Genomic DNA, 25,287 nt, shown 5'->3' on the forward strand with positions numbered 1-25,287 from the left:
CCGTAGCGTTACCCCTCAGCACCGTAGCGTCATATTTCAGAACCGTAGCGTTACCCCTCAGAACCGTAGCGTTACCCCCTCAGCACCGTAGCGTTACCCGCTCAGCACCGTAGCGTCACCCCTCAGAACCGTAGCGTCACCCCTCAGAACCGTAGCGTCACCCCTCAGAACCGTAGCGTCACCCCTCAGCACCGTAGCGTTACCCCCTCAGCACCGTAGCGTTACCCCCTCAGCACCGTAGCGTTACCCCTCAGCACCGTAGCGTTACCCCTCAGCACCGTAGCGTTACCCCTCAGCACCGTAGCGTTACCCCTCAGCACCGTAGCGTTACCCCTCAGCACCGTAGCGTTACCCCCTCAGCACCGTAGCGTTACCCCCTCAGAACCGTAGCGTTACCCCCTCAGAACCGTAGCGTTACCCCTCAGAACCGTAGCGTTACCCCCTCAGAACCGTAGCGTTACCCCCTCAGAACCGTAGCGTTACCCCTCAGAACCGTAGCGTTACCCCTCAGCACCGTAGCGTTACCCCTCAGAACCGTAGTGTTACATCTGAGAGGGACAGAAGTCTGGCGGGGGGCAGTAGGGAAGAAAAAATAATTCTGAAATGAAATGTATGCATTCACTATTGTAAGTCGCTCTGGATAAGAGCGTCTGCTAAATGACTAAAATGTAAATGTAAAATGTAAGTCTAATTCCCAAATGGTACCCTATTCCCTATATAGTGCACTACTTTGGATTGGATTGATTTTTGTATTCCATGTGTATGTTGTGGTTTTCAGGCGGGAACTATCTGAACTTTAACCTATAAGAAACGCTCGTTTTGCGTTTTATGATGCAAACTGTTTTGCTACGGCGTGCCCTAATGAACACGACCCATGTTCTCCATCTTTCTCTTGTTATGTTGTGGTTTTTAGGAGTCATAGGTCGTAACCGCCCCCCCTATCAGCCATGAGCAGCAAACCCCAACCCCCTCTGATGAAGAAGCACAGCCAGACAGATCTGGTGAGCCGGCTGAAGACCAGGAAGATACTGGGCGTCGGAGGAGAGGACGATGATGGTGAGATACACAGGTCAAAGGTCAGTAGTATGCAGGCACACACACAGATTCTACAGGGCATTCAGAAAGTATTCACACCCCCTTTTCTTTTCCCACATTTTGTTTTGTTACTGCCTGAATTTAAAGTGGATCAAATGTATATTTTTGGGGGTCACTGGCCTACACACACAATGAAAAGCTGAAATGCCTAAATAACTTCAGGAGTAAAAATATGCTTGACAAGTCACATAATAAGTTGCATGGACTAACACTATGCAATACTAGTGTTTTAACATGACTACCTTATCTCTGTACCCCACACATACAATTATCTGGTCCCTCAGTGAGCAGTGAATTTCCAACACAGTTTCAACCACAAAGACCAAGGGGGTTTTCCAATGCATCTTAAAGAATGGCACCTATTGGTAGATGGGTAAAAAAAGCAGACATTAAATATCCATTTGAGCATGGTGAAGTTATTAATTACACTTTTTAGATGGTGTATCAATATGCCCAGTCACTACAAATATACAGGCGTCCTTCTTAACTCAGTTGCTGGAGAGGAAGGAAACTGCTCAGGTATTTCAACATGAAGCCAATGGTGACTTTAAAACAGTTACAGAGTTTAATGGCTGTGATAGGAGAAAACTGAGGATGGATCAATAACATTGTAGTTACTCCACAATACTAACCTAAATGACAGAATGAAAAGAAGGAAGCCTGTACAGAATAAATATATTCCAAAACATACATCCTGTTGTTTTGGAACAAGGCACTAAAGTAATACTGCAAAAAAATGTGGCAAAGAAATTAACTTTTTGTTCTGAATAAAAAGTGTTATGTTTGTGGAAAATCCAATATAACACATTACTGAGTACCACTCTCCATATTTTCAAGCATAGTGGTGGCTGCATCTTGTTATGGGCATGCTTTTCGTTAAGGACTGGGGAGTTTTTCAGGATAAATAAGAAGACTATGAATGTTCCTGAGTGACCAAATTACAGTTTTCACCTAAATCTACTTGAAAATCTACGATAAGATCTGAAAATGGTTGTCTAGCAATGATCAACAACCAATTTGACAGAGCTTGAAGAATTTTTAAAAAGAATAATGGGCAAATGTTGCACAATCCACGAGACTTAGCCAAAAGGCTCACAGCTTTAATCGCTGCCAAAGGTGCTTCTAAAATAAATGTGCAAAAAAAATTTCAAAACGTGTTCACTTTGTCATTATGGGGTATTGTGTGTAGATGAGTAAATTTTTTTTTTTAAAGTATTATATTTTAAATTCAGGCTGTAACACAACAACATGTGAAATAAGTCCAGTGGTGTGATTACTTTCTGAAGGCACAGCATACATTTTATTTTCTTTAAAAACCACTTACTACGGTAAGAATGTGTCAATAGAAAAACTCAACGTGTTTTTGTTGTCTCATATACCCGATAGGTGCAGTGAAATGTTGTTTCACAGGGTCAGCCATAGTAGCACGGCACCCCTGGAGCAAATAAGGGTTAAGTGCCTTGCTCAAGGACACATCGAGAAAAAAAAATCACTTTGTCGGCTCGGGTATTCAAACCAGCGACGTTTCAGTAACTGGCGCAACGTTCTAACCGCTAGGCTACCTGCCTACTTACATGCTGACCAAACCGCACGCGCCCGTGCGTCCAAGTTGATTTTGTTCACCCACACCAGAAGAGATCAGGACACGTAGGTTGAAATATCAAAACAAACTCTCAACCAATTATTAATTTGGGGACAGGTCAAAAAGCATTAAACATTTATGGCAATTTAGCTAGCTAGCTAGCTTGCTGTTGCCAGCTAATTTGTCCTGGGATATAAATGTTGGGTTGTTATTTTACCTGAAATCCACAAGGTCCTCTACTCCGACAATAAATTCACAGATAAAATGGTCAACCAAATGAGTTTCTCGTCATCTCTCCTCCTTCCTTCAGGCTTCTTCTTCTTTGGACTTTATATGGCGGTTGGCAACCAACTTTACAGCATTACTACAACCAACTTTACAGCATTACTACAACCAACTTTACAGCATAACTACAACCAACTTTACAGCATTACTACAACCAACTTTACAGCATTACTACAACCAACTTTACAGCATTACTACAACCAACTTTACAGCATTACTACAACCAACTTTACAGCATTACTACAACCAACTTTACAGCATTACTACAACCAACTTTACAGCATAACTACAACCAACTTTACAGCATTACTACAACCAACTTTACAGCATTACTACAACCAACTTTACAGCATTACTACAACCAACTTTACAGCATTACTACAACCAACTTTACAGCATTACTACAACCAACTTTACAGCATTACTACAACCAACCCAGAGTGAGGACCTCAGTTCATCTGTCAATCACCCACATGGGTATATGCTCCTAAAAACCAATGAGGAGATGGGAGAGGCCGGACTTGCAGCGCGTTGAGCGTCACAAATAGAACCAATTACTATTTTAGTGCCTGGCCACGCAGATGCTCGCGAGCAGTGTGGGTGCAATGATTTGAATAACATGGGTACATTTATTTTGCAACGCGAGCGGTGTGGTCAGCATGTTAGAGTCATAGCAGACATGGAGACTTGGTATAGAATTCAATCCAGGGGCCTTGTTTGTAGAGACAGCCTTTGAAAGTGAATTTGATACAGTGGACACATGTTCATAGTGTCAACAGCAGACACAGCAGATGGCAACCTGGTACAGAATTGAACTGGCTCTCTGTGTACAGAGATGGCCTTTGATCAGGCATCCAACACCTGACTCCATGTCACCTCACCTCTATTGCTGCACGTACATACACTCTCTCTCTGTGTTTTTCTACATCTGTCTCTCTCTCTGTCCTCTCTTTCTCTGTTTATCTCCATCTCTCTCTGTGTTTCTCTCTCTTTCCCTCTCCATCTCTCTGTCTTTCTCTCCATCTCTCTCTGTCTTTTTTTCTCTCTCTCTCTCTCTCTCTCTCTCTCTCTCTCTCTCTCTCTCTCTCTCTCTCTCTCTCTCTCTCTCTCTCTCTCTCTCTCTCCTATGGATTATGTTGTTGACAGTACAAACATGTCTTCCTACCATGCGATGATGAAAGCTTCCTAGGGTCAAAGACATTGCAGGTATTAAGTAAATGAAATGCTGAACACAGTTTTGGGAGGAATATTCATGCTCTGTCAGCATGGTGTGATTTTGGATTCGTTATATAATTATTATTGAAATATTTCTGGAGATCAAGTCTTTATGACACAATCTAAGTTTGTTTGTCACATGCACAGAACACAGAGGGTGTAATGGTACAGTGAAATACTTTCTACAGCTGTTCCTCAACAGTGTAAATGCATTAGATTAGGAAAGGACTAGAAGGTACTCAACCAATTTAAACCAAAAAATATATACACTACCGTTCAAAAGTTTTGGGTCACTTAGAAATGTCCTAGTTTTTGAAAGAAAAGCTAATTTGTTGTCCGTTTAAAATAACATGAAATTGATCAGATATACAGTGCAAATGGTGTTAATGTTGCAAATGACTATTGTAGCTGGAAACGTCAGATTTTGTTTTTAATGGAATATCTACATAGGCGTACAGAGGCCCATTATCAGCAACCATCACTCCTGTGTTCCAATGGCACGTTGTTTTAGCTAATCCAAGTTTATAATTTTAAAAGGCTAATTGACCATTAGAAAACCCTTTTGCAAATATGTTAGCACAGCTGAAAACTGTTGTTCTGATTAAAGAAGCAATAAAACTGGCCTTCTTTAGGCTAGTTCAGTATCTGGAGCATCAGCATTTGTGGGTTCGATTACAGGCTCAAAATGGCCAGAAACAAAGACCTTTCTTCTGAAACTCGTCAGTCTATTCTTGTTCTGAGAAACTAAGGCAATTCCATGCGAGAAATTGCCAAAAAACTGAAGATCTCGTACAACGCTGTGTACTACTCCCTTCACAGAACAGCGCAAACTGCCTCTAGCCAGAATAGAAAGAGTGGGAGGCCCCGGTGCACAACTGAGCAAGAGGACAAGTACATTAGTGTCTAGTTTGAGAAACTGACGCATCACAAGTCCTCAACTGGCAGCTTCATTAAATAATACCCGCAAAACACCAGTCTCAACGTCAACAGTGAAAAGGCGACTCCGGGATGCTGGCCTTCTAGGCAGAGTTCCTCTGTCCAGTGTCTGTTTTCTTTTGCCCATCTTAATCTTTTCTTTTTATTGGCTAGTCTGAGATATGGCTTTTTCTTTGCAACTCTGCCGAGAAGGCCAGCTTCCCGGAGTCACCTCTTCACTGTTGACGTTGAGACTGGTGTTTTGCGGGTACTATTTAATGAAGCTGCCAGTTGAGGCCTTACAAGTGGATTCAGCACCACGGACAGAGATCAGAATTCCTGCGATTTGACAGAGGAAAAACTAAACGCAATAAGACGTCTTTTAAATAACTTGATGTTCGTGAACAGGCTTCCGACAGTCACTGACACACCTTTCATGCAATGGGTGTCGCACATAATGAGTCCGAAACTCTTCACAGATGCTGGACAAACAGAATGTACCATTTTATGAATGAAAAAGGGGAATGTCTGACTGTTTTGCTGCTAGTGATGTTTTAATAAAACATTTGTGATGAACATAAGGATACTGCGTGGGCCTGCGCTGGCTAAACCAATGACGTAACTAACCCGGTTACCGCTAAGACCAGCTGGGGTCGTTCTTAAATATCTCTAGTTGCTCTGACTGAAATACACTGCTCAAAAAAATAAAGGGAACACTTAAACAACACAATGTAACTCCAAGTCAATCAAACTTCTGTGAAATCAAACTGTCCACTTAGGAAGCAACACTGATTGACAATAAATTTCACATGCTGTTGTGCAAATGGAATAGACAACAGGTGGAAATTATAGGCAATTAGCAAGACACTCCCAATAAAGGAGTGGTTCGGCAGGTGGGGACCACAGACCACTTCTCAGTTCCTATGCTTCCTGGCTGATGTTTTGGTTACTTTTGAATGCTGGCGGTGCTTTCACACTAGTGGTAGCATGAGACGGAGTCTACAACCCACACAAGTGGCTCAGGTAGTGCAGTTCATCCAGGATGGCACATCAATGCGAGCTGTGGCAAGAAGGTTTGCTGTGTCTGTCAGCGTAGTGTCCAGAGCATGGAGGCGCTACCAGGAGACAGGCCAGTACATCAGGAGACGTGGAGGAGGCCGTAGGAGGGCAACAACCCAGCAGCAGGACCGCTACCTCCGCCTTTGTGCAAGGAGGAGCAGGAGAAGCACTGCCAGAGCCCTGCAAAATGACCTCCAGCAGGCCACAAATGTGCATGTGTCTGCTCAAACGGTCAGAAACACTCCATGAGGGTGGTATGAGGGCCCGACGTCCACAGGTGGGGGTTGTGCTTACAGCCCAACACCGTGCAGGACGTTTGGCATTTGCCAGAGAACACCAAGGTTGGCAAATTCACCACTGGCGCCCTGTGCTCTTCACAGATGAAAGCAGGTTCACACTGAGCACATGATAGACGTGACAGAGTCTGGAGACGCCGTGGAGAATGTTCTGCTGCCTGCAACATCCTCCAGCATGACCGGTTTGGCGGTGGGTCAGTCATGGTGTGGGGTGGCATTTCTTTGGGGGGCCGCACAGCCCTCCATGTGCTCGCCAGAGGTAGCCTGACTGCCATTAGGTGCCGAGATGAGATCCTCAGACCCCTTGTGAGACCATATGCTGGTGCGGTTGGCCCTGGGTTCCTCCTAATGCAAGACAATGCTAGACCTCATGTGGCTGGAGTGTGTCAGCAGTTCCTGCAAGAGGAAGGCATTGATGCTATGGACTGGCCCGCCCGTTCCCCAGACCTGAATCCAATTGAGCACATCTGGGACATCATGTCTCGCTCCATCCACCAACGTCACGTTGCACCACAGACTTTCCAGGAGTTGGCGGATGCTTTAGTCCAGGTCTGGGAGGAGATCCCTCAGGAGACCATCCACCACCTCATCAGGAGCATGCCCAGGCGTTGTAGGGAGATCATACAGGCACGTGGAGGCCACACACACTACTGAGCCTCATTTTGACTTGTTTTAAGGACATTACATCAAAGTTGGATCAGCCTGTAGTGTGGTTTTCCACTTTAATTTTGAGTGTGACTCCAAATCCAGACCTCCATGGGTTGATAAATTGGATTTCCATTGATTATTTTTGTGTGATTTTCTTGTCAGCACATTCAACTATGTAAAGAAAAAAGTATTTAATAAGATTATTTCTTTCATTCAGATCTAGGATGTGTTGTTTAAGTGTTCCCTTTATTTTTTTGAGCAGTATATATAGATATTTTTAGGAGATATCTCACATATTTCTACCTGTCCCACCTCAGCGGAAGAAAGCTGATATTAGACAGATGAATTTCCGAACCTGGGGTAAAGGCTGGAAAATGCAACTGCGGCAGTTTTTTTTTACACGATGAAATTGCAAACTAACGTGCGCTTGACACTTGCGCCTCCTTCGCTCCAGAGGAAAATAGAACCCGGAGTGTTAAAGACCAGGTAGCCAAGGCAACCATGTTGCCTGTCACAGTCAACTCTCTACTCTCAATCATACGTGCTGAAAACTTGTGCTGATGACGTGACGTTGTTTTCCAGATAGTCTGTTTCACTTGTCAGAATCCATCAGTCACCCAGATAGGCCTACAATACATTCATTCACCCAGATAGGTCTACAATACATTCATTCACCCAGATAGGTCTACAATACATTTATTCACCCAGATAGGCCTACAATACATTTATTCACCCAGATAGGCCTACAATATATTTAGTCACCCAGATAGGTCTACAATATATTTAGTCACCCAGATAGGCCTACAATATATTTAGTCACCCAGATAGGCCTACAATATATTAAGTCACCCAGATAGGCCTACAATATATTTAGTCGCCCAGATAGGCCTACAATATATTTAGTCACCCAGATAGGCCTACAATACATGAAGTCGCCCAGATAGGCCTACAATATATTTAGTCAACCAGATAGGCCTACAATACATTCTTTCACCCAGATAGGCCTACAATATATTTAGTTGCCCAGATAGGCCTACAATATATTTAGTCACCCAGATAGGCCTACAATACATTAAGTCGCCCAGATAGTCCTACAATATATTTAGTCAACCAGATAGGCCTACAATACATTCTTTCACCCAGATAGGCCTACAATATATTAAGTCACCCAGATAGGCCTACAATATATTTAGTCACCCAGATAGGCCTACAATACATTAAGTCGCCCAGATAGGCCTACAATAAATTCTTTCACCCAGATAGGCCTACAATATATTAAGTCACCCAGATAGGCCTACAATATATTAAGTCGCCCAGATAGGCCTACAATATATTAAGTCGCCCAGATAGGCCTACAATACATGCATTGACTTTGGGGACATGTTTACATTCACTTAAGGAATCACATGTGTTTTGACATGCTGTAGTTCTCTCTGTCTGAGAGCTGGAGATGTTCTTGGCTCTTATTTCAGGCCAAAACATCTGTTTCCTTCTATTTTGTGAGAGATGGGGCCCTTTTCAACACAAACTATTTCATTTTCTCACCCTTCCAAGTCACAAGGCTGTATCACAACCGGCTGTGATTGGGAGTCCCATGGGGCGGCACACAATTGGTCCAGCGTCGTCCTGGTTTGGCCGGTGTAGTCCGTCATTCTAAATAAGAATTTGTTCTTGACTGACTTGCCAAGTTAAATAAAGGTTAAATAAAACAAATGTGGTATTATACTTTGCTGCAAACCTCATTGTAAATAAATACATATCTAACGGGAGTGTGAACATGTCCGCAAAGCCAAACACCTCTTGAGTTTATAGTTTTTACTGTTTGTGTCACTTCCTGTTCACTATTTTCTCTCTCAGCCTCACAACCTATTGTGAGGATATCATGTCAATCCTGGTCCGTCCGACTACTGTGTCTGAATCTCTTCACGTGGCTCTTGAGAAAGACTCTGACCCTGATATCAGAGTTTTATATCAGGCACCAAATCTGGAAATAAACATTATGGAGGAAATGGGAGGAGAAGATTGACTAAAGAAGAGATTTAGCCCAGTCAGATAGAGATGCATGCTGGGGGTTTTGGACCTGGCCTTCAATAGTGTTGGTACATCCATTGTGAACTTATACATTAATGACATGTACCCATTGATTCTTAAAGAACATAACTTTTATAATTGCCTCATCAGCCTAGTTCAACCCAAAATACAAGCTTGTTTTACTCCAATGTTGGTAGACAAAGTTAATGTAAACAAACGCTGTATAGACTCAAAACATGGTTAAAACGATCAGGTTAGTCCCTGCATCCATAGCTCGGGTCTATGAATTTGAGAGTGGGTACATTTCTCCAGCCCCATCCCTCAGCTTCTTACCGAAACAGTACACTTTGTTATTGTTTCAACTGCAGATGGGCCCTTTTAAAGGGTAGAGCAGACCAGGGGACGAATAAAACAGGAACCATGCCATGGTCGGAGGGGACCTGTATCAGGTCTATTAGATTGTACCGTGGTCGGAGGGGACCTGTATCAGGTCTATTAGATTGTACCGTGGTCGGAGGGGACCTGTATCAGGTCTATTAGATTGTACCGTGGTCGGAGGGGACCTGTATCAGGTCTATTAGATTGTACCGTGGTCGGAGGGGACCTGTATCAGGTCTATTAGATTGTACCGTGGTCGGAGGGGACCTGTATCAGGTCTATTAGATTGTACCGTGGTCGGAGGGGACCTGTTTCAGGTCTATTAGATTGTACCGTGGTCGGAGGGGACCTGTTTCAGGTCTATTAGATTGTACCGTGGTCGGAGGGGACCTGTTTCAGGTCTATTAGATTGTACCGTGGTCGGAGGGGACCTGTATCAGGTCTATTAGATTGTACCGTGGTCGGAGGGGACCTGTATCAGGTCTATTAGATTGTACCGTGGTCGGAGGGGACCTGTATCAGGTCTATTAGATTGTACCGTGGTCGGAGGGGACCTGTATCAGGTCTATTAGATTGTACCGTGGTCGGAGGGGACCTGTATCAGGTCTATTAGATTGTACCGTGGTCGGAGGGGACCTGTATCAGGTCTATTAGATTGTACCGTGGTCGGAGGGGACCTGTATCAGGTCTATTAGATTGTACCGTGGTCGGAGGGGACCTGTATCAGGTCTATTAGATTGTACCGTGGTCGGAGGGGACCTGTATCAGGTCTATTAGATTGTACCGTGGTCGGAGGGGACCTGTATCAGGTCTATTAGATTGTACCGTGGTCGGAGGGGACCTGTATCAGGTCTATTAGATTGTACCGTGGTCGGAGGGGACCTGTATCAGGTCTATTAGATTGTACCGTGGTCGGAGGGGACCTGTATCAGGTCTATTAGATTGTACCGTGGTCGGAGGGGACCTGTATCAGGTCTATTAGATTGTACCGTGGTCGGAGGGGACCTGTTTCAGGTCTATTAGATTGTACCGTGGTCGGAGGGGACCTGTTTCAGGTCTATTAGATTGTACCGTGGTCGGAGGGGACCTGTTTCAGGTCTATTAGATTGTACCGTGGTCGGAGGGGACCTGTATCAGGTCTATTAGATTGTACCGTGGTCGGAGGGGACCTGTATCAGGTCTATTAGATTGTACCGTGGTCGGAGGGGACCTGTATCAGGTCTATTAGATTGTACCGTGGTCGGAGGGGACCTGTATCAGGTCTATTAGATTGTACCGTGGTCGGAGGGGACCTGTATCAGGTCTATTAGATTGTACCGTGGTCGGAGGGGACCTGTATCAGGTCTATTAGATTGTACCGTGGTCGGAGGGGACCTGTATCAGGTCTATTAGATTGTACCGTGGTCGGAGGGGACCTGTATCAGGTCTATTAGATTGTACCGTGGTCGGAGGGGACCTGTATCAGGTCTATTAGATTGTACCGTGGTCGGAGGGGACCTGTATCAGGTCTATTAGATTGTACCGTGGTCGGAGGGGACCTGTATCAGGTCTATTAGATTGTACCGTGGTCGGAGGGGACCTGTATCAGGTCTATTAGATTGTACCGTGGTCGGAGGGGACCTGTATCAGGTCTATTAGATTGTACCGTGGTCGGAGGGGACCTGTATCAGGTCTATTAGATTGTACCGTGGTCGGAGGGGACCTGTATCAGGTCTATTAGATTGTACCAGGGGCGGAGGGGACCTGGTCATAGGCCCACCCACTGGGGAGCCAGGCCCAATCAATCAATCAAATGTATTTATAAAGCCCTTCTTATTTCAGCAGATGTCACAAAGCGCTATACAGAAACCCAGCCTAAAACCCCAAACATCAATTCAGATGTAGAAGCATGGTGGCTAGGATAAAATCTCTAGAAAGGCCAAAACCTAGGAAGAAACCTAGAGAGGAACCAGGCTCTATACATTCATGTACATACTACCTCCATTGGGCTGACCAACCAGTGTTCCCGCACATTGGCTAACCGGGCTATCTGCATTGTGTCCCACCCACCACCCGCCAACCCCTCTTTTTACGCTACTGCTACTCTCTGTTCATCATATATGCATAGTCACTTTAACCATATCTACATGTACATACTACCTCAATCAGCCCGACTAACCGGTGTCTGTATGTAGCCTCGCTACTTCTATAGCCTCGCTACTGTATATAGCCTGTCTTTTTACTGTTGTTTTATTTCTTTACCTACCTATTGTTCACCTAATACCTTTTTTGCACTATTGGTTAGAGCCTGTAAGTAAGCATTTCACTGTAAGGTCTACACTTGTTGTATTCAGTGCACGTGACAAATAAACTTTGATTTGATTTGAGGGGTGGCCAGTCCTCTTCTGACTGTGCCTGGTGGATATTATAACAGAACATGGCCAAGATGTTCAAACGTTCATAGCGGACCAGCAGGGTCAAATAATAATAATCACAGTGGTTGTCGAGGGTGCAACAGGTCAGCACCTCAGGAGTAAATGTCAGTTGGCTTTTCATAGCCGATCATTCAGAGTTAGAGACAGCAGGTGTGGTAGAGAGAGAGAGAGCGAGTAAAAATCATCAGGTCTGGGACAAGGTAGCACTTCCTGTGAACAGGTCAGGGATCCACAGCCGCAGGCAGAACAGTTGAAACTGGAGCAGCAGCACGACCAGGTGGACTGGGGACAGCAAGGAGTCATCATGTCAGGTAGTCCTGAGGCATGGTCCTAGGGCTCAGGTCCTCCGGGAGGGGAGGGAGAGAATCAGAATTAGCCCAGCCAATCAGAATTCGTTTTTCCCCACAAAAGGGTTTTATTACAGACAGTAATACTCCACAGTTTCATCAGCCGTCTGGGTGGCTGGTCTCAGACGATCCCACAGGTGAAGAAGCTGGATGTGGAGGTTCTGGGTTGGCGTGGTTACACGTGGTCTGAGGTTGTGAGGCCAGTTGAACATATTGTCAAATTCTCTAAAATGATGTTGGAGGCAGTTTATGGTAGAGAAATGAACATTAAATTCTCTGGCAACAGCTCTGATGGACATTCCTGCAGTCACCATGCCAGCTATCTAAACTTGTAGTAAACATTGTCTAACAGCTCTGGTGGACATACCTACAGTCACCATGCCAGCTATCTAAACTTGTAGTAAACATTGTCTAACAGCTCTGGTGGACATTCCTACAGTCAGCATGCCAGCTATCTAAACTTGTAGTAAACATTGTCTAACAGCTCTGGTGGACATTCCTGCAGTCAGCATGCCAATTGCACACTCCATCAAAACTTGAGACATCTGTGGCATTGTGTTGCGTCACAAAACTGCACATTTTAGAGAGTGGCCTTTTATTGTCCCCAGCACAAAGTGCACCTGTGTAATGATCATGCTGTTTAATCAGCTTCCTGATATGCCACACCTGTCAGGTGAGGGATTATTTTGGCAAAGGAGAAATGCTCACTAACAGGGATGTAGAGAATCTTTTTGTGCGTATGAAACATTTCTGGGATCTTTTTATTTCAGCTCATGACACCAACACTTTATGTTTAACTGTTGGAGGAGACCTGTACCAGGTGTATTAGATTGTACCACTGTTGGGGGGGGACCTGTACCAGGTGTATTAGATTGTACCACTGTTGGGGGGGGACCTGTACCAGGTGTATTAGATTGTACCACTGTTGGGGGGGGACCTGTACCAGGTGTATTAGATTGTACCACTGTTGGGGGGGGACCTGTACCAGGTGTATTAGATTGTACCACTGTTGGGGGGGGACCTGTACCAGGTGTATTAGATTGTACCACTGTTGGTACCAGGTGTATTAGATTGTACCACTGTTGGGGGGGGGGGACCTGTACCAGGTGTATTAGATTGTACCACTGTTGGGGGGGGGGGGGGGACCTGTACCAGGTGTATTAGATTGTACCACTGTTGGGGGGGGGGGGGACCTGTACCAGGTGTATTAGATTGTACCACTGTTGGGGGGGGGGGGGGACCTGTACCAGGTGTATTAGATTGTACCACTGTTGGGGGGGGGGGGGGGACCTGTACCAGGTGTATTAGATTGTACAACTGTTGGGGGGGGGGGGGACCTGTACCAGGTGTATTAGATTGTACCAGGGGTGGAGGGAACCCTGGGTTCCTGAGTGGCGCAGCTTTCTAAGGCACTGCACTGCATCTCAATGCAAGAGGCGTCACTACAGTCCCTGGTTCCAATACTCTGTTACTCTGTCTGTGTTACTCTGTTACTGTCTGTGTTACTCTATTACTCTGCCTGTGTTACTCTGTTACTCTGCCTGTGTTTCTGTGTTACCCTGTTACTCTGCCTGTGTTACCCTGTTACTCTGCCTGTGTTTCTGTGTTACCCTGTTACTCTGCCTGTGTTACCCTGTTACTCTGCCTGTGTTACCCTGTTACTCTGCCTGTGTTACCCTGTTACTCTGCCTGTGTTGCCTGTGTTACCCTGTTACTGTCTTTGTTACTCTGCCTGTGTTACCCTGTTACTCTGCCTGTGTTACCCTGTTACTCTGCCTGTGTTACCCTGTTACTCTGCCTGTGTTACCCTGTTACTCTGCCTGTGTTGCCTGTGTTACCCTGTTACTGTCTTTGTTACTCTGCCTGTGTTACCCTGTTACTCTGCCTGTGTTACCCTGTTACTCTGCCTGTGTTACCCTGTTACTCTGCCTGTGTTACCCTGTTACTCTGCCTGTGTTACCCTGTTACTCTGCCTGTGTTACCCTGTTACTGTCTTTGTTACTCTGCCTGTGTTATCCTGTTACTCTGCCTGTGTTACCCTGTTACTCTGCCTGTGTTACCCTGTTACTCTGCCTGTGTTACTCTGCCTGTGTTACCCTGTTACTCTGCCTGTGTTACCCTGTTACTCTGCCTGTGTTACCCTGTTACTCTGCCTGTGTTACCCTGTTACTCTGCCTGTGTTACCTTGTTACTCTGCCTGTGTTACTGTCTCTGTTACTCTGCCTGTGTTACTGTCTCTGTTACTCTGCCTGTGTTACTCTGTCTCTGTTACTCTGTTATGCTGTTACTCTGCCTGTGTTACTCTGCCTGGGTTAGTCTGTTACTCTGCCTGTGTTACTTTGTCTGTGTTACTCTGTTACTTTGTCTGTGTTACTCTGTCTGTGTATGTGTTACTCTGTCTCTGTCTCTCCAGCTGAACCCTGACCCTTACTAGCTGGATTTTTAACCCTGTTGATGTGAGCTGAAAGGGATACTGAATAGTGAAGTGATGAATAACAATAATATTACTGTTTGCTGCAGTGTAAGGCAAATCATCAATCAATGTATGTTTGTATAGCACTTTCAACTGATACAGTTGTCACTAAGTGCTTGACTTTGGGCTTATGAGTCCCTTTGCTTGTAGAATGGTTAAATGGTTTATTAAATCAAGATGTATTGAATTGAGATGTATTGTGTTTTCTATTTATCTTACAGATCAGTCAGATGCTGGGAAATCAGATGAGGTTTGGCGTACGAGAGCCAATAGGCCTCAGGTAAGACCAGAGATTGTATATAACAAACATCTTAGAGTAAGATTCCTGATCTACTGTAGTCAATAGGCCTCAGGTCAGATCAGAGACTGTATGTATCAAACATCTCTGAGTAAGAGTCCTGATCTACTGTAGTCAATAGGCCTCAGGTCAGAACAGAGACTGTATGTATCAAACATCTCTGAGTTAGAGTCCTGATCTACTGTAGTCAATAGGCCTGAGGTCAGATCAGAGACTGTATGTATCAAACATCTCTGAGTTAGAGTCCTGATATAGGACCCCCCCCCCCCCGCCTCTGAAGTGTATTGATCACAGTGTTATAGTCTAAGGTAATGAAGTGTATAGTGGTATAGTCTAAGGTAATGAAGTGTATAGTGGTATAGTCTAAGGTAATGAAGTGTACAGTGTTATAGTCTAAGGTAATGAAGTGTATAGTGGTATAGTCTAAGGTAATGAAGTGTATTGATCATAGTGGTATAGTCTAAGGCAGGGGTGGGCAAACCTTTTGGCTCAAGGGCCACATTGACTTTTTGAAACCAATTGAAAGGCCACATACTATATGTATATATGACAAAACATGTGAAGCCTTTATTCATTTTCACATGGACACGTAACTACTAGTGTACTGTAGGGGTACATACGCTTGCTGAACAATTCTACCCGTGTACCATCTCTACCTTTGTTTTTTGTGAACAAATTATTCACAAAATGGACATAATTTATAACATCACAGACAGTCAAACACAGATCCTGCATCTCTACCCTTGTAAAGTACAATCAAACTGACAGTCACAATATGCAAACTTAAAAATATATATATATATTATATGACTGGAGACATGACAAATGTAACAGCAGATGTGTTTTATATATATATATATATATATATATATATAAATGGTAGTGAAACATGGTAAGAGCATCCGTTTAATTTGGAATGGTCTGTTTCTGAAAGCATATTAAGGAACAATTCTCATCTCCATCGTGAGCCATAGTTACAGTTATCCAATCACCTCAGCCCAAATCTGACTGATTTTAGTTATGACCTGTATCCAAGTGCATTGTTGGATAATTCTCACTGCATAACCATCACCATGAAAAAACATTAACATTACCCCAGTCACAGTTATTCAAGTCTTAGGTGACCAGACCCATTGTTCACATTATCTTGGCAAGGGCATCAAAGTCTGCTGTCATCTTTGATGTAGAGATTCTCAAAACAGCTGACAAGTGGTCATTTGTTCAATTTGACCTGTGACGGGATTTGTTGTAATTCATGACTGAAAACTTCTGTTGAAACACACAAATGTGGACCTGAATAAAACAAACATCCTTTGGGCTTTTTAATGTTTGGAAACATTGTTTAATTCAGTGAGCCATAGAACTGGTCTATTGCTGCTGTTTTGAACTTCTTCAAAGCACTGTCTCGTTGGGTGTCGATGAGCCTGTGTGTCAAGCAAAGCATCAAAACAGGACTAAGATTTAATCATACAACACCGTCTCCGACGCTCGGCGGATGTGGCAGGGCTATTTCAGACTACAAAGGGAAGCACAGCTGTGAGCTGCCCAGTGACACAAGCCTACCAGACAAGTGAAATTACTTCTGTGCCCGATTTGAGGAAAGTAACATTGAAGCATGCATGAGAGCATCAGCTGTTCCGGATGACTGTGTGATTATTCTCTCCGTAGCCGATGTAAGATCTTTAAACAGGTCAACATTCACAAGGCTGCGGGGCCAGACAGATTACCAGGACGTGAACTCCGAGCATGTGCTGACCAACTGGCAAGTGTCTTCATTGACATTTTCAACCTCTCCCTGTCTGAGTCTGTAATGCCAACATGTTTTAAGCAGACCACCATAGTCCCTGTGGCCAAAAACAGTAAGGTAACCTGCCTAAATGACTACCGACCCGTAGCACTCACGTCTGTAGCCACGAAGCGCTTTGAAAGGCTGGTCATGGCTCACATCAACACCATTATCCCAGAAACCCTAGACCCACTCCAATTTGCATACCGCCCCAACAGATCCACAGATGATGCAATCTCTATTGCGCTCCACACTGCCCTTTCCCACCTGGACAAAAGGAACACCTACGTGAGAATGCTATTCATTGACTACAGCTCAGCGTTCAACACCATAGTGCCCTCAAAGCTCATCACTAAGCTAAGGACCCTGGGACTAAACACCTCCCTCTGCAACTGGATCCTGGACTTCCTGACGGGCCAACCCCAGGTGGCAAAGGTAGGTAACAACACATCTGCCACGCTGATCCTCAACACGGGGGCCCCTCAGGTGTGCGTGCTCAGTTCCCCTCCTGTACTCCCTGTTCACTCATGACTGCATGGCCAGGCACGACTCCAACACCATCATTAAGTTTGCCGATGGCACAACAGTGGTAGGCCTGATCACCGACAACGACGAGACAGCCTATAGGGAGGAGGTCAGAGACCTGGCCGTGTGGTGCCAGGACAACAACCTCTCTCTCAACGTGATCAAGACAAAGGAGATGATTGACGGGGCTGCAGTGGAGCAGGTTGAGAACTTCAAGTTCCATGTATCGTTGAGATTTGTCCAGATGGAATCGGTGTAGTGTGCATAGTGTTCACTGCTTACCGTACATCCTTCTACTCTTCAGTAGATTATAAACCTTGATGAGAAGCATGCAGTGTTAATGCTGCATTTTATGGGGAGCGATTTGTGTGTGTGTTGTAGTTTAGTTTAGTTTATTAATTCGACCATTTTAAAAAACATGCACACATAAAACTTAAAAGCCATACATGCACATTAATAAAATCATGGAGGATAACACAATAAAGTCTGGGACTTATTTCCATTGTGGTCCTCTCGAGACAAGATGGCTGGACAAGATGGAACACAGTATGGCAGTGAAATAATAAAACAAAAACAGATAAGAACATCTGTCTCATCATTCCAGTTACATCATAGGGGTTATTCAATGGGCACAGAGGACATCAAACATATTTTTACTTTATTTTTAAAGCTGCCCAGAGAGGATGTTGTTTTTATAGGCAGAGGCAACTCATTCCATTCTGAGGCTCCAGTATACAAGAAAGTACCTTTCCCAGCATTACTCCTGAACCTGTATAAGCACACATCAGCAACACCTGATCTGGTGCTGTGATTGTGTGCATCCCTAACACGAGGAAAGTAATCACTTAGATATCTGGGCGCAGGACCATAAATACTCCTGTAAACCAAACCTAGTCTAATCTGGGACACCGTAGCTTCAACAGGCAGCCAGTTTAGTTCCTGAAAGCAGCTCCTGCCTATGTGAGTACGTGGACTCACCTTCAACACTACCCTGATCAGCTTATTCTGGCCTATCTGGAGCTTCATAAGTTTAGATAAGCCCCCAAACCAGGAAGTACTAGCATAGTCAAAATGACATTGAATGAGGGCAGTAGCTAGCACTTTCATGGAGTCCTTATCAAGCAGCTTGGACTTTCTAGCCAAAAACTTAGTCCTGGCATTAACCTTCCCTAGCACCTTATTGGCCATGCTCACACCTCCCAAGCTTCCATCAAGGATACATCCCAAGTAGCTAACAGAGGTTTTAGTAGTCAGCACCTCACCCCCTAACTCCACTCTGATTTCAGACGAACTACACAATTTAGGTCTGGATCCAAAAATAATTGCTTCAGTTTTCCCTAAGTGCAGAGATAGCTTATTATCTCCAAGCCATTTGCTAATGTTAGTAAGCTCTGTGCTAAATATGCTCTCCAACATAGTTTTACTTTTGTGAGACACCAGATGTGTAGAGTAGAGTCATCCGCATAAAGAAAAAGACGGCAAGAACAAGCATCTTTCATATCGTTAATATACAATAAAAACAGCAGAGGCCCAAGCACGCTGCCCTGCGGAACGCCACAACTCATTGGTTTTGCCTGAGACAGTGAACCATTAACCTCTACTACTTGCTCCCTTCCTGATCAATAGGACTTTACCCAGCCTAGAGGGATACTGTTTAACCCCAGTGCCTCCAGTTTGGAGATTAGGAGACAGTGGTTAACTGTATCAAAGGCCTTCTGTAGGTCAAGCAGTACCATTCCACACAGATTTCCCTCATCAATCTCTTTCCTGATGAAGTCAGTCAAGTAAAGTAGACATGAATCAGTGGAGTATGTTTTTCTAAAACCCGACTGAAAATCAGACATTAGACCCTGTTTGTTAACATATTCATACATTTGCTCATGTACAATTCTCTCCAGGATCTTTGATGTTACACAGAGGATAGATACAGGCCTATAATTCCCAGGGTCAGACTTTATCCCCTTCTTATACAGAGGAATAACTTTAGCTTGTTTCATGTCCCTGGGAAAGGTGTGGTAATGAAGGTAATGAAGTGTGTTGATCACGGTGGTATAGTCTAACAGGCTGACTACACCGCTCGCGTCGCAAAATAAATGTAGAAATCTATATTGTTCAATTATTGCACCCACACTGCTCGCGCGAGCCAATGAGTCTGCGTTGCCACGGGCTAAAATAGAAGTTAGTTCTATTTGTGACGCAGATCACGCTATAAGTCCTGCCTCTTCCATCTCCTCATTGGTTTATAGAAGCAGGTACCCACGTGCCATCTCCTCATTGGTTATACCCACGTGGGTGACTGAAAGACGAACGAGGTTGGTGGCGGTAATGCACCTAATTTATGAAAGTTGCCAATCTCAATATAAAGTCAAGAGAAGAAAAAGCCTAGAAAGAGGAGCGATGACTAGAAACGATTCGGTTGACCGTTTTATGTGTGGATTAATTGTCAGAGTGAAGGACCAGCCACCCTAGTCATGGACTGTTCTCTCTGCTACTACAGGGCAAGTGGTACCGGAGCACCAAGTCTAGGTCCAAAAGGCTTAACAGCTTCTACCCCCAAGCCATAAGACTCCTGAACATCTAATCAAATGGCTACCCAGACCCCTTTTTTACTCTGCTGCTGTTCTCTGTTTATTATCTATGTATAGTCACTTTAATAACTCTACCTACATGTACATATTACCTCAAATACCTCCACTAACCGGTGCCCCCACACATTGACTCTGTACCGGTACCCCCTGTATATAGCCTCCACATTGACTCTGTTCCGGTACCCCCTGTATATAGCCTCCACATTGACTCTGTACCGGTACTTCCTGTATATAGCCTCCACATTGACTCTGTTCCGGTACCCCCTGTATATAGCCTCCACATTGACTCTGTACCGGTACCCCCTGTATATAGCCGCCACATTGACTCTGTTCCGGTACCCCCTGTATATAGCCTCCACATTGACTCTGTACCGGTTCCCCCTGTATATAGCCTCCACATTGACTCTGTACCGGTACCCCCTGTATATAGCCTCCACATTGACTCTGTTCCGGTACCCCCTGTATATAGCCTCCACATTGACTCTGTACGGTAACACCCTGTATATAGCCTCCACATTGACTCTGTACCGGTACCCCCTGTATATAGCCTCCACATTGACTCTGTACCGGTACCCCCTGTATATAGCCTCCACATTGACTCTGTACCGTAACACCCTGTATATAGCCTCCACATTAACTCTGTACCGGTACCCCCTGTATATAGCCTCCACATTGACTCTGTACCGGTACCCCCTGTATATAGCCTCCACATTGACTCTGTTCCGGTACCCCCTGTATATAGCCTCCACATTGACTCTGTACGGTAACACCCTGTATATAGCCTCCACATTGACTCTGTACCGGTACCCCCTGTATATAGCCTCCACATTGTTATTTTACTGCTGCTGTTGAATTATTTGTAACTTTTATTTTCAAATTTTTTTGTACCTGTCTATATATTTTTTTCTTAACACTTTCTTAAAGCTTCTTAAAGCATTGTTGGTTAAGGGCTTATAAGTAAGCATTTCACTGTTTCACTGTTGTATTAGGCGCATGTGACAAATAATATTTGATTTGATTTGGTGGTGCTTTCTCACTGTGGAAAGACACAAGCTCCAGCTCAGTCTCATTCTTGGTGAAGTCTGAGAAGCGGCGGGAAAACTCATGCAGGTCGATCAAAGTGCTGCTGTATGTCTCAGTGCAGAACTGCGATGTGGGCGCGTTCATTGCGCGGCCAGTGTCGGAAAATGAGCGAGAGACCGGCTTCTCATTTGTCTGGAGAACAACATAAGTTTGGTCTTGAATGCTTTCACGTTGGAATACAGTTGAAGCACAAAAACACAATTTTCCCCTGCAGTTTCACATTCAGATCTTTCACATGCCCCAGTATGTCCACACCGAACGCCCAGCCTGTCGGTGTCTTTCAACTCGGAGAAGTCGTCAGCTTTATCAACCATATCAAGGAACATACTGATCTCAGTTCCCACACATGGCAAAATACTTTTCCCAGGCTTAGCCAGAGAACATGGTACAACAAGTCCTGGTGCTCTGCCTCGCAGTCATTGAGCAGCTGAATGAACTGATGATGGTTAAGCCTCCTTGCCTGTATAAAGTTGAACTGATGATGGTTAAGCCTCCTTGCCTGTATAAAGTTGAACTGACGATGGTTAAGCCTCCTTGCCTGTATAAAGTTGAACTGACGATGGTTAAGCCTCCTTGCCTGTATAAAGTTGAACTGATGATGGTTAAGCCTCCTTGCCTGTGTAAAGTTGAACTGACGATGGTTAAGCCTCCTTGCCCGTATAAAGTTGAACTGACGATGGTTAAGACTTCTTGCCTGTATAAAGTTGAACTGATGATGGTTAAGACTTCTTGCCTGTATAAAGTTGAACTGATGATGGTTAAGCCTCCTTGCCTGTATAAAGTTGAACTGATGATGGTTAAGCCTCCTTGCCTGTATAAAGTTGAACTGATGATGGTTAAGCCTCCTTGCCTGTATAAAGTTGAACTGATGATGGTTAAGACTTCTTGCCTGTATAAAGTTGAACTGATGATGGTTAAGCCTCCTTGCCTGTATAAAGTTGAACTGATGATGGTTAAGCCTCCTTGCCTGTGTAAAGTTGAACTGACGATGGTTAAGCCTCCTTGCCTGTATAAAGTTGAACTGACGATGGTTAAGCCTCCTTGCCCGTATAAAGTTGAACTGACGATGGTTAAGCCTCCTTGCCTGTATAAAGTTGAACTGACGATGGTTAAGCCTCCTTGCCTGTATAAAGTTGAACTGACGATGGTTAAGCCTCCTTGCCCGTATAAAGTTGAACTGATGATGGTTAAGCCTCCTTGCCTGTATAAAGTTGAACTGATGATGGTTAAGCCTCCTTGCCCGTGTAAAGTTCAACTGATGACGGTTAAGCCTCCTTGCCCGTATAAAGTTGAACTGACGATGGTTAAGCCTCCTTGCCTGTATAAAGTTGAACTGATGATGGTTAAGCCTCCTTGCCTGTATAAAGTTGAACTGACGATGGTTAAGCCTCCTTGCCCGTATAAAGTTGAACTGACGATGGTTAAGCCTCCTTGCCTGTATAAAGTTGAACTGACGATGGTTAAGCCTCCTTGCCTGTGTAAAGTTGAACTGACGATGGTTAAGCCTCCTTGCCCGTATAAAGTTGAACTGACGATGGTTAAGCCTCCTTGCCCGTATAAAGTTGAACTGACGATGGTTAAGCCTCCTTGCCTGTATAAAGTTGAACTGATGATGGTTAAGCCTCCTTGCCTGTATAAAGTTGAACTGATGATGGTTAAGCCTCCTTGCCTGTATAAAGTTCAACTGATGATGCTTAAGACTTCTTGCCTGTATAAAGTTGAACTGATGATGGTTAAGCCTCCTTGCCTCTATAAAGTTGAACTGACGATGGTTAAGCCTCCTTGCCTGTATAAAGTTGAACTGATGATGGTTAAGCCTCCTTGCCTGTATAAAGTTGAACTGATGATGGTTAAGACTTCTTGCCTGTATAAAGTTGAACTGATGATGGTTAAGCCTCCTTGCCTGTATAAAGTTGAACTGATGATGGTTAAGCCTCCTTGCCCGTGTAAAGTTGAACTGATGATGGTTAAGCCTCCTTGCCCGTATAAAGTTGAACTGACGATGGTTAAGCCTCCTTGCCCGTGTAAAGTTGAACTGACGATGGTTAAGCCTCCTTGCCCGTATAAAGTTGAACTGACGATGGTTAAGCCTCCTTGCCCGTATAAAGTTGAACTGACGATGGTTAAGCCTCCTTGCCCGTATAAAGTTGACAAGTTTTACAACCACTTTGACAACATTTTCCAGCGTTAACACACTTTTACACAGGGCTTCCTGACGAATAATACAGTGAAGAAATATCAATATTTCTTCTTTTACTTTTGTCTTTATAATCTTTTTAGTAGCCCAATGTTTTTACCGGTTAGATTTGGTGATCCATCTGTTGTGACATTTGTCAGTTTGCTCCATGGTAGATACATTTTTTTCCCATGCAGGCAGACACCCTGTCAGATAAATCAGCCCCTGGTTGTTCACATCATTGATTCCATCGGAAGAATGGAGAGTTGTCATTTATTCTTCTGAGAAACATGTTAAGTGGAGCGGTGTCTCTGATGTCACTGCTCTCATCCAGTGCTATAGAAAAAAACAGATCAAAGCCATCTGCTTTTTTTTTTTCTTCAACTGGGAGATTAGCTCCTCACCTATCACTTCCACGCGCCTGGTGATGGTTCTGCGTGATAAACTAATTTTCTCAAATTGGCTTTTTCTCTCAGGACAAAATATACCAGCAGTCTCCACCACAAAGTCCCCTTCAGTAAAATGTTTGCTATACTTAGATTTTTATGTGCCGCTATGTAGCTTGCCTTAGTTACGGAGTCTGGAGTAGAGCACCGTTTAGTAAGCGTATTTTGTTGGGCTTTTAAGTTTGTGGCAAGTTTTGAAGCCTTCCTTGCCTTTTCCTGAGAGGACATATAGCTAGCGTAGTTAGCATGCTTGCTTGAAAAATGACGATTTGAAATTATATTCCTTAAAAACAGCAACACTTTCTTGGCATATCAGACAGTACCGCCTTATGTCCAATATTAGTATAAAAAAAAAAAGTATTTTGCTGTCCATTCTTCTTTAAAAACACAACATTCAGAGTCCACTTTTCTAATTTTCGCAGCACTTATTTTTCACGTCAAAAGTCGTCAAGCAATGAAGTGGCTATGATGACTGAGCGCATTCTGAATCAGACTGTAGGCCGAAATACAGTGCGCGCTTGCCAGGCTACAGCGCCATCTATTGGAGGTTGTTTGTGTATCATGGAATGAGTCATTTTAGGCCAAAAATCTTAACTCAAATATAATAATATTTATTACATTTAAATAATGTCTCGCGGGCAGTACTTTGCCCCCCCCCCCCGGACTAAGGTCATGGAAAGTGTACACATCAAAGCTTGAGTGATGGAGAAGCAGGACATGAAAAGAAAATGAATGTCCACTGACTCCAGGCCAAATGCCACACTATTCCATATATAGTGCACTACTTTAGACCAGGACCCAAAGGGACTATGTAGGGTATAGGATTCCATTTGGGATGCAGCCAGTGTTTACTGCTCCCAGCAGCCAGACATAAAAGGTGTTGTGATCTTAACAGAAGCTTCATTATACAGACAGGGAGCAGACATTAGATTTCCTCTCTCATTTAGTTCCTTCTCACTTTCTGTGTCCCAAATGGCACCCTATTCCCTATATAGTGCACTACTTTTGACAAGAACCCTGTTCAAAAGTAGTGTACTTAATAAGGGAATAGGAGTGCCAATTGGTACGCTTACATTCTCTAATACCAGTAGGCCTTTCATATGGTTGTTGTAGTGTGAAGAGAATAGGATCCTTATAGAACCATCAACAGAATATAGGATCCGTATAGAACCATCAGCAGACAGAATATAGGATCCGTATAGAACCATCATCAGAATATAGGATCCTTATAGAACCATCAACAGAATATAGGAGCGTTATAGAACCATCATCAGAATATAGGATCCTTATAGAACCATCATCAGAATATAGGATCCTTATAGAACCATCATCAGAATATAGGATCCTTATAGAACCATCATCAGAATATAGGATCCTTATAGAACCATCATCAGAATATAGGATCCTTATAGAACCATCAACAGAATATAGGATCCTTATAGAACCATCATCAGAATATAGGATCCTTATAGAACCATCATCAGAATATAGGATCCTTATAGAACCATCAACAGAATATAGGATCCTTATAGAACCATCATCAGAATATAGGATCCTTATAGAACCATCATCAGAATATAGGATCCTTATAGAACCATCATCAGAATATAGGATCCTTATAGAACCATAATCAGACAGAATATAGGA

The 25,287-nt window shown here is 44.0% G+C and overlaps 1 protein-coding gene across 2 annotated transcripts in view; it reads left to right on the top strand.

The window, feature by feature from the left end:
* The window catches only part of LOC106587983 (tumor protein p53-inducible protein 11), a 75,007-nt gene that overhangs the window by 28,835 nt on the left and 20,885 nt on the right, over positions 1-25,287 (top strand). For both annotated transcript variants that reach the window (XM_045708332.2, XM_045708331.2), the window contains 2 exons: positions 914-1,076; positions 14,960-15,018. In XM_045708332.2, coding sequence (XP_045564288.1) covers positions 948-1,076; positions 14,960-15,018 — 188 coding nt within the window. In that variant the 5' untranslated portion in view covers positions 914-947. The remainder of the gene's footprint in view (positions 1-913; positions 1,077-14,959; positions 15,019-25,287) is intronic.

The sequence above is a fragment of the Salmo salar genome, chromosome 26 (genome assembly GCF_965601325.2).
Source record: "Salmo salar chromosome 26, fSalSal1, whole genome shotgun sequence".
Taxonomy (NCBI): Eukaryota; Metazoa; Chordata; class Actinopteri; order Salmoniformes; family Salmonidae; genus Salmo; species Salmo salar.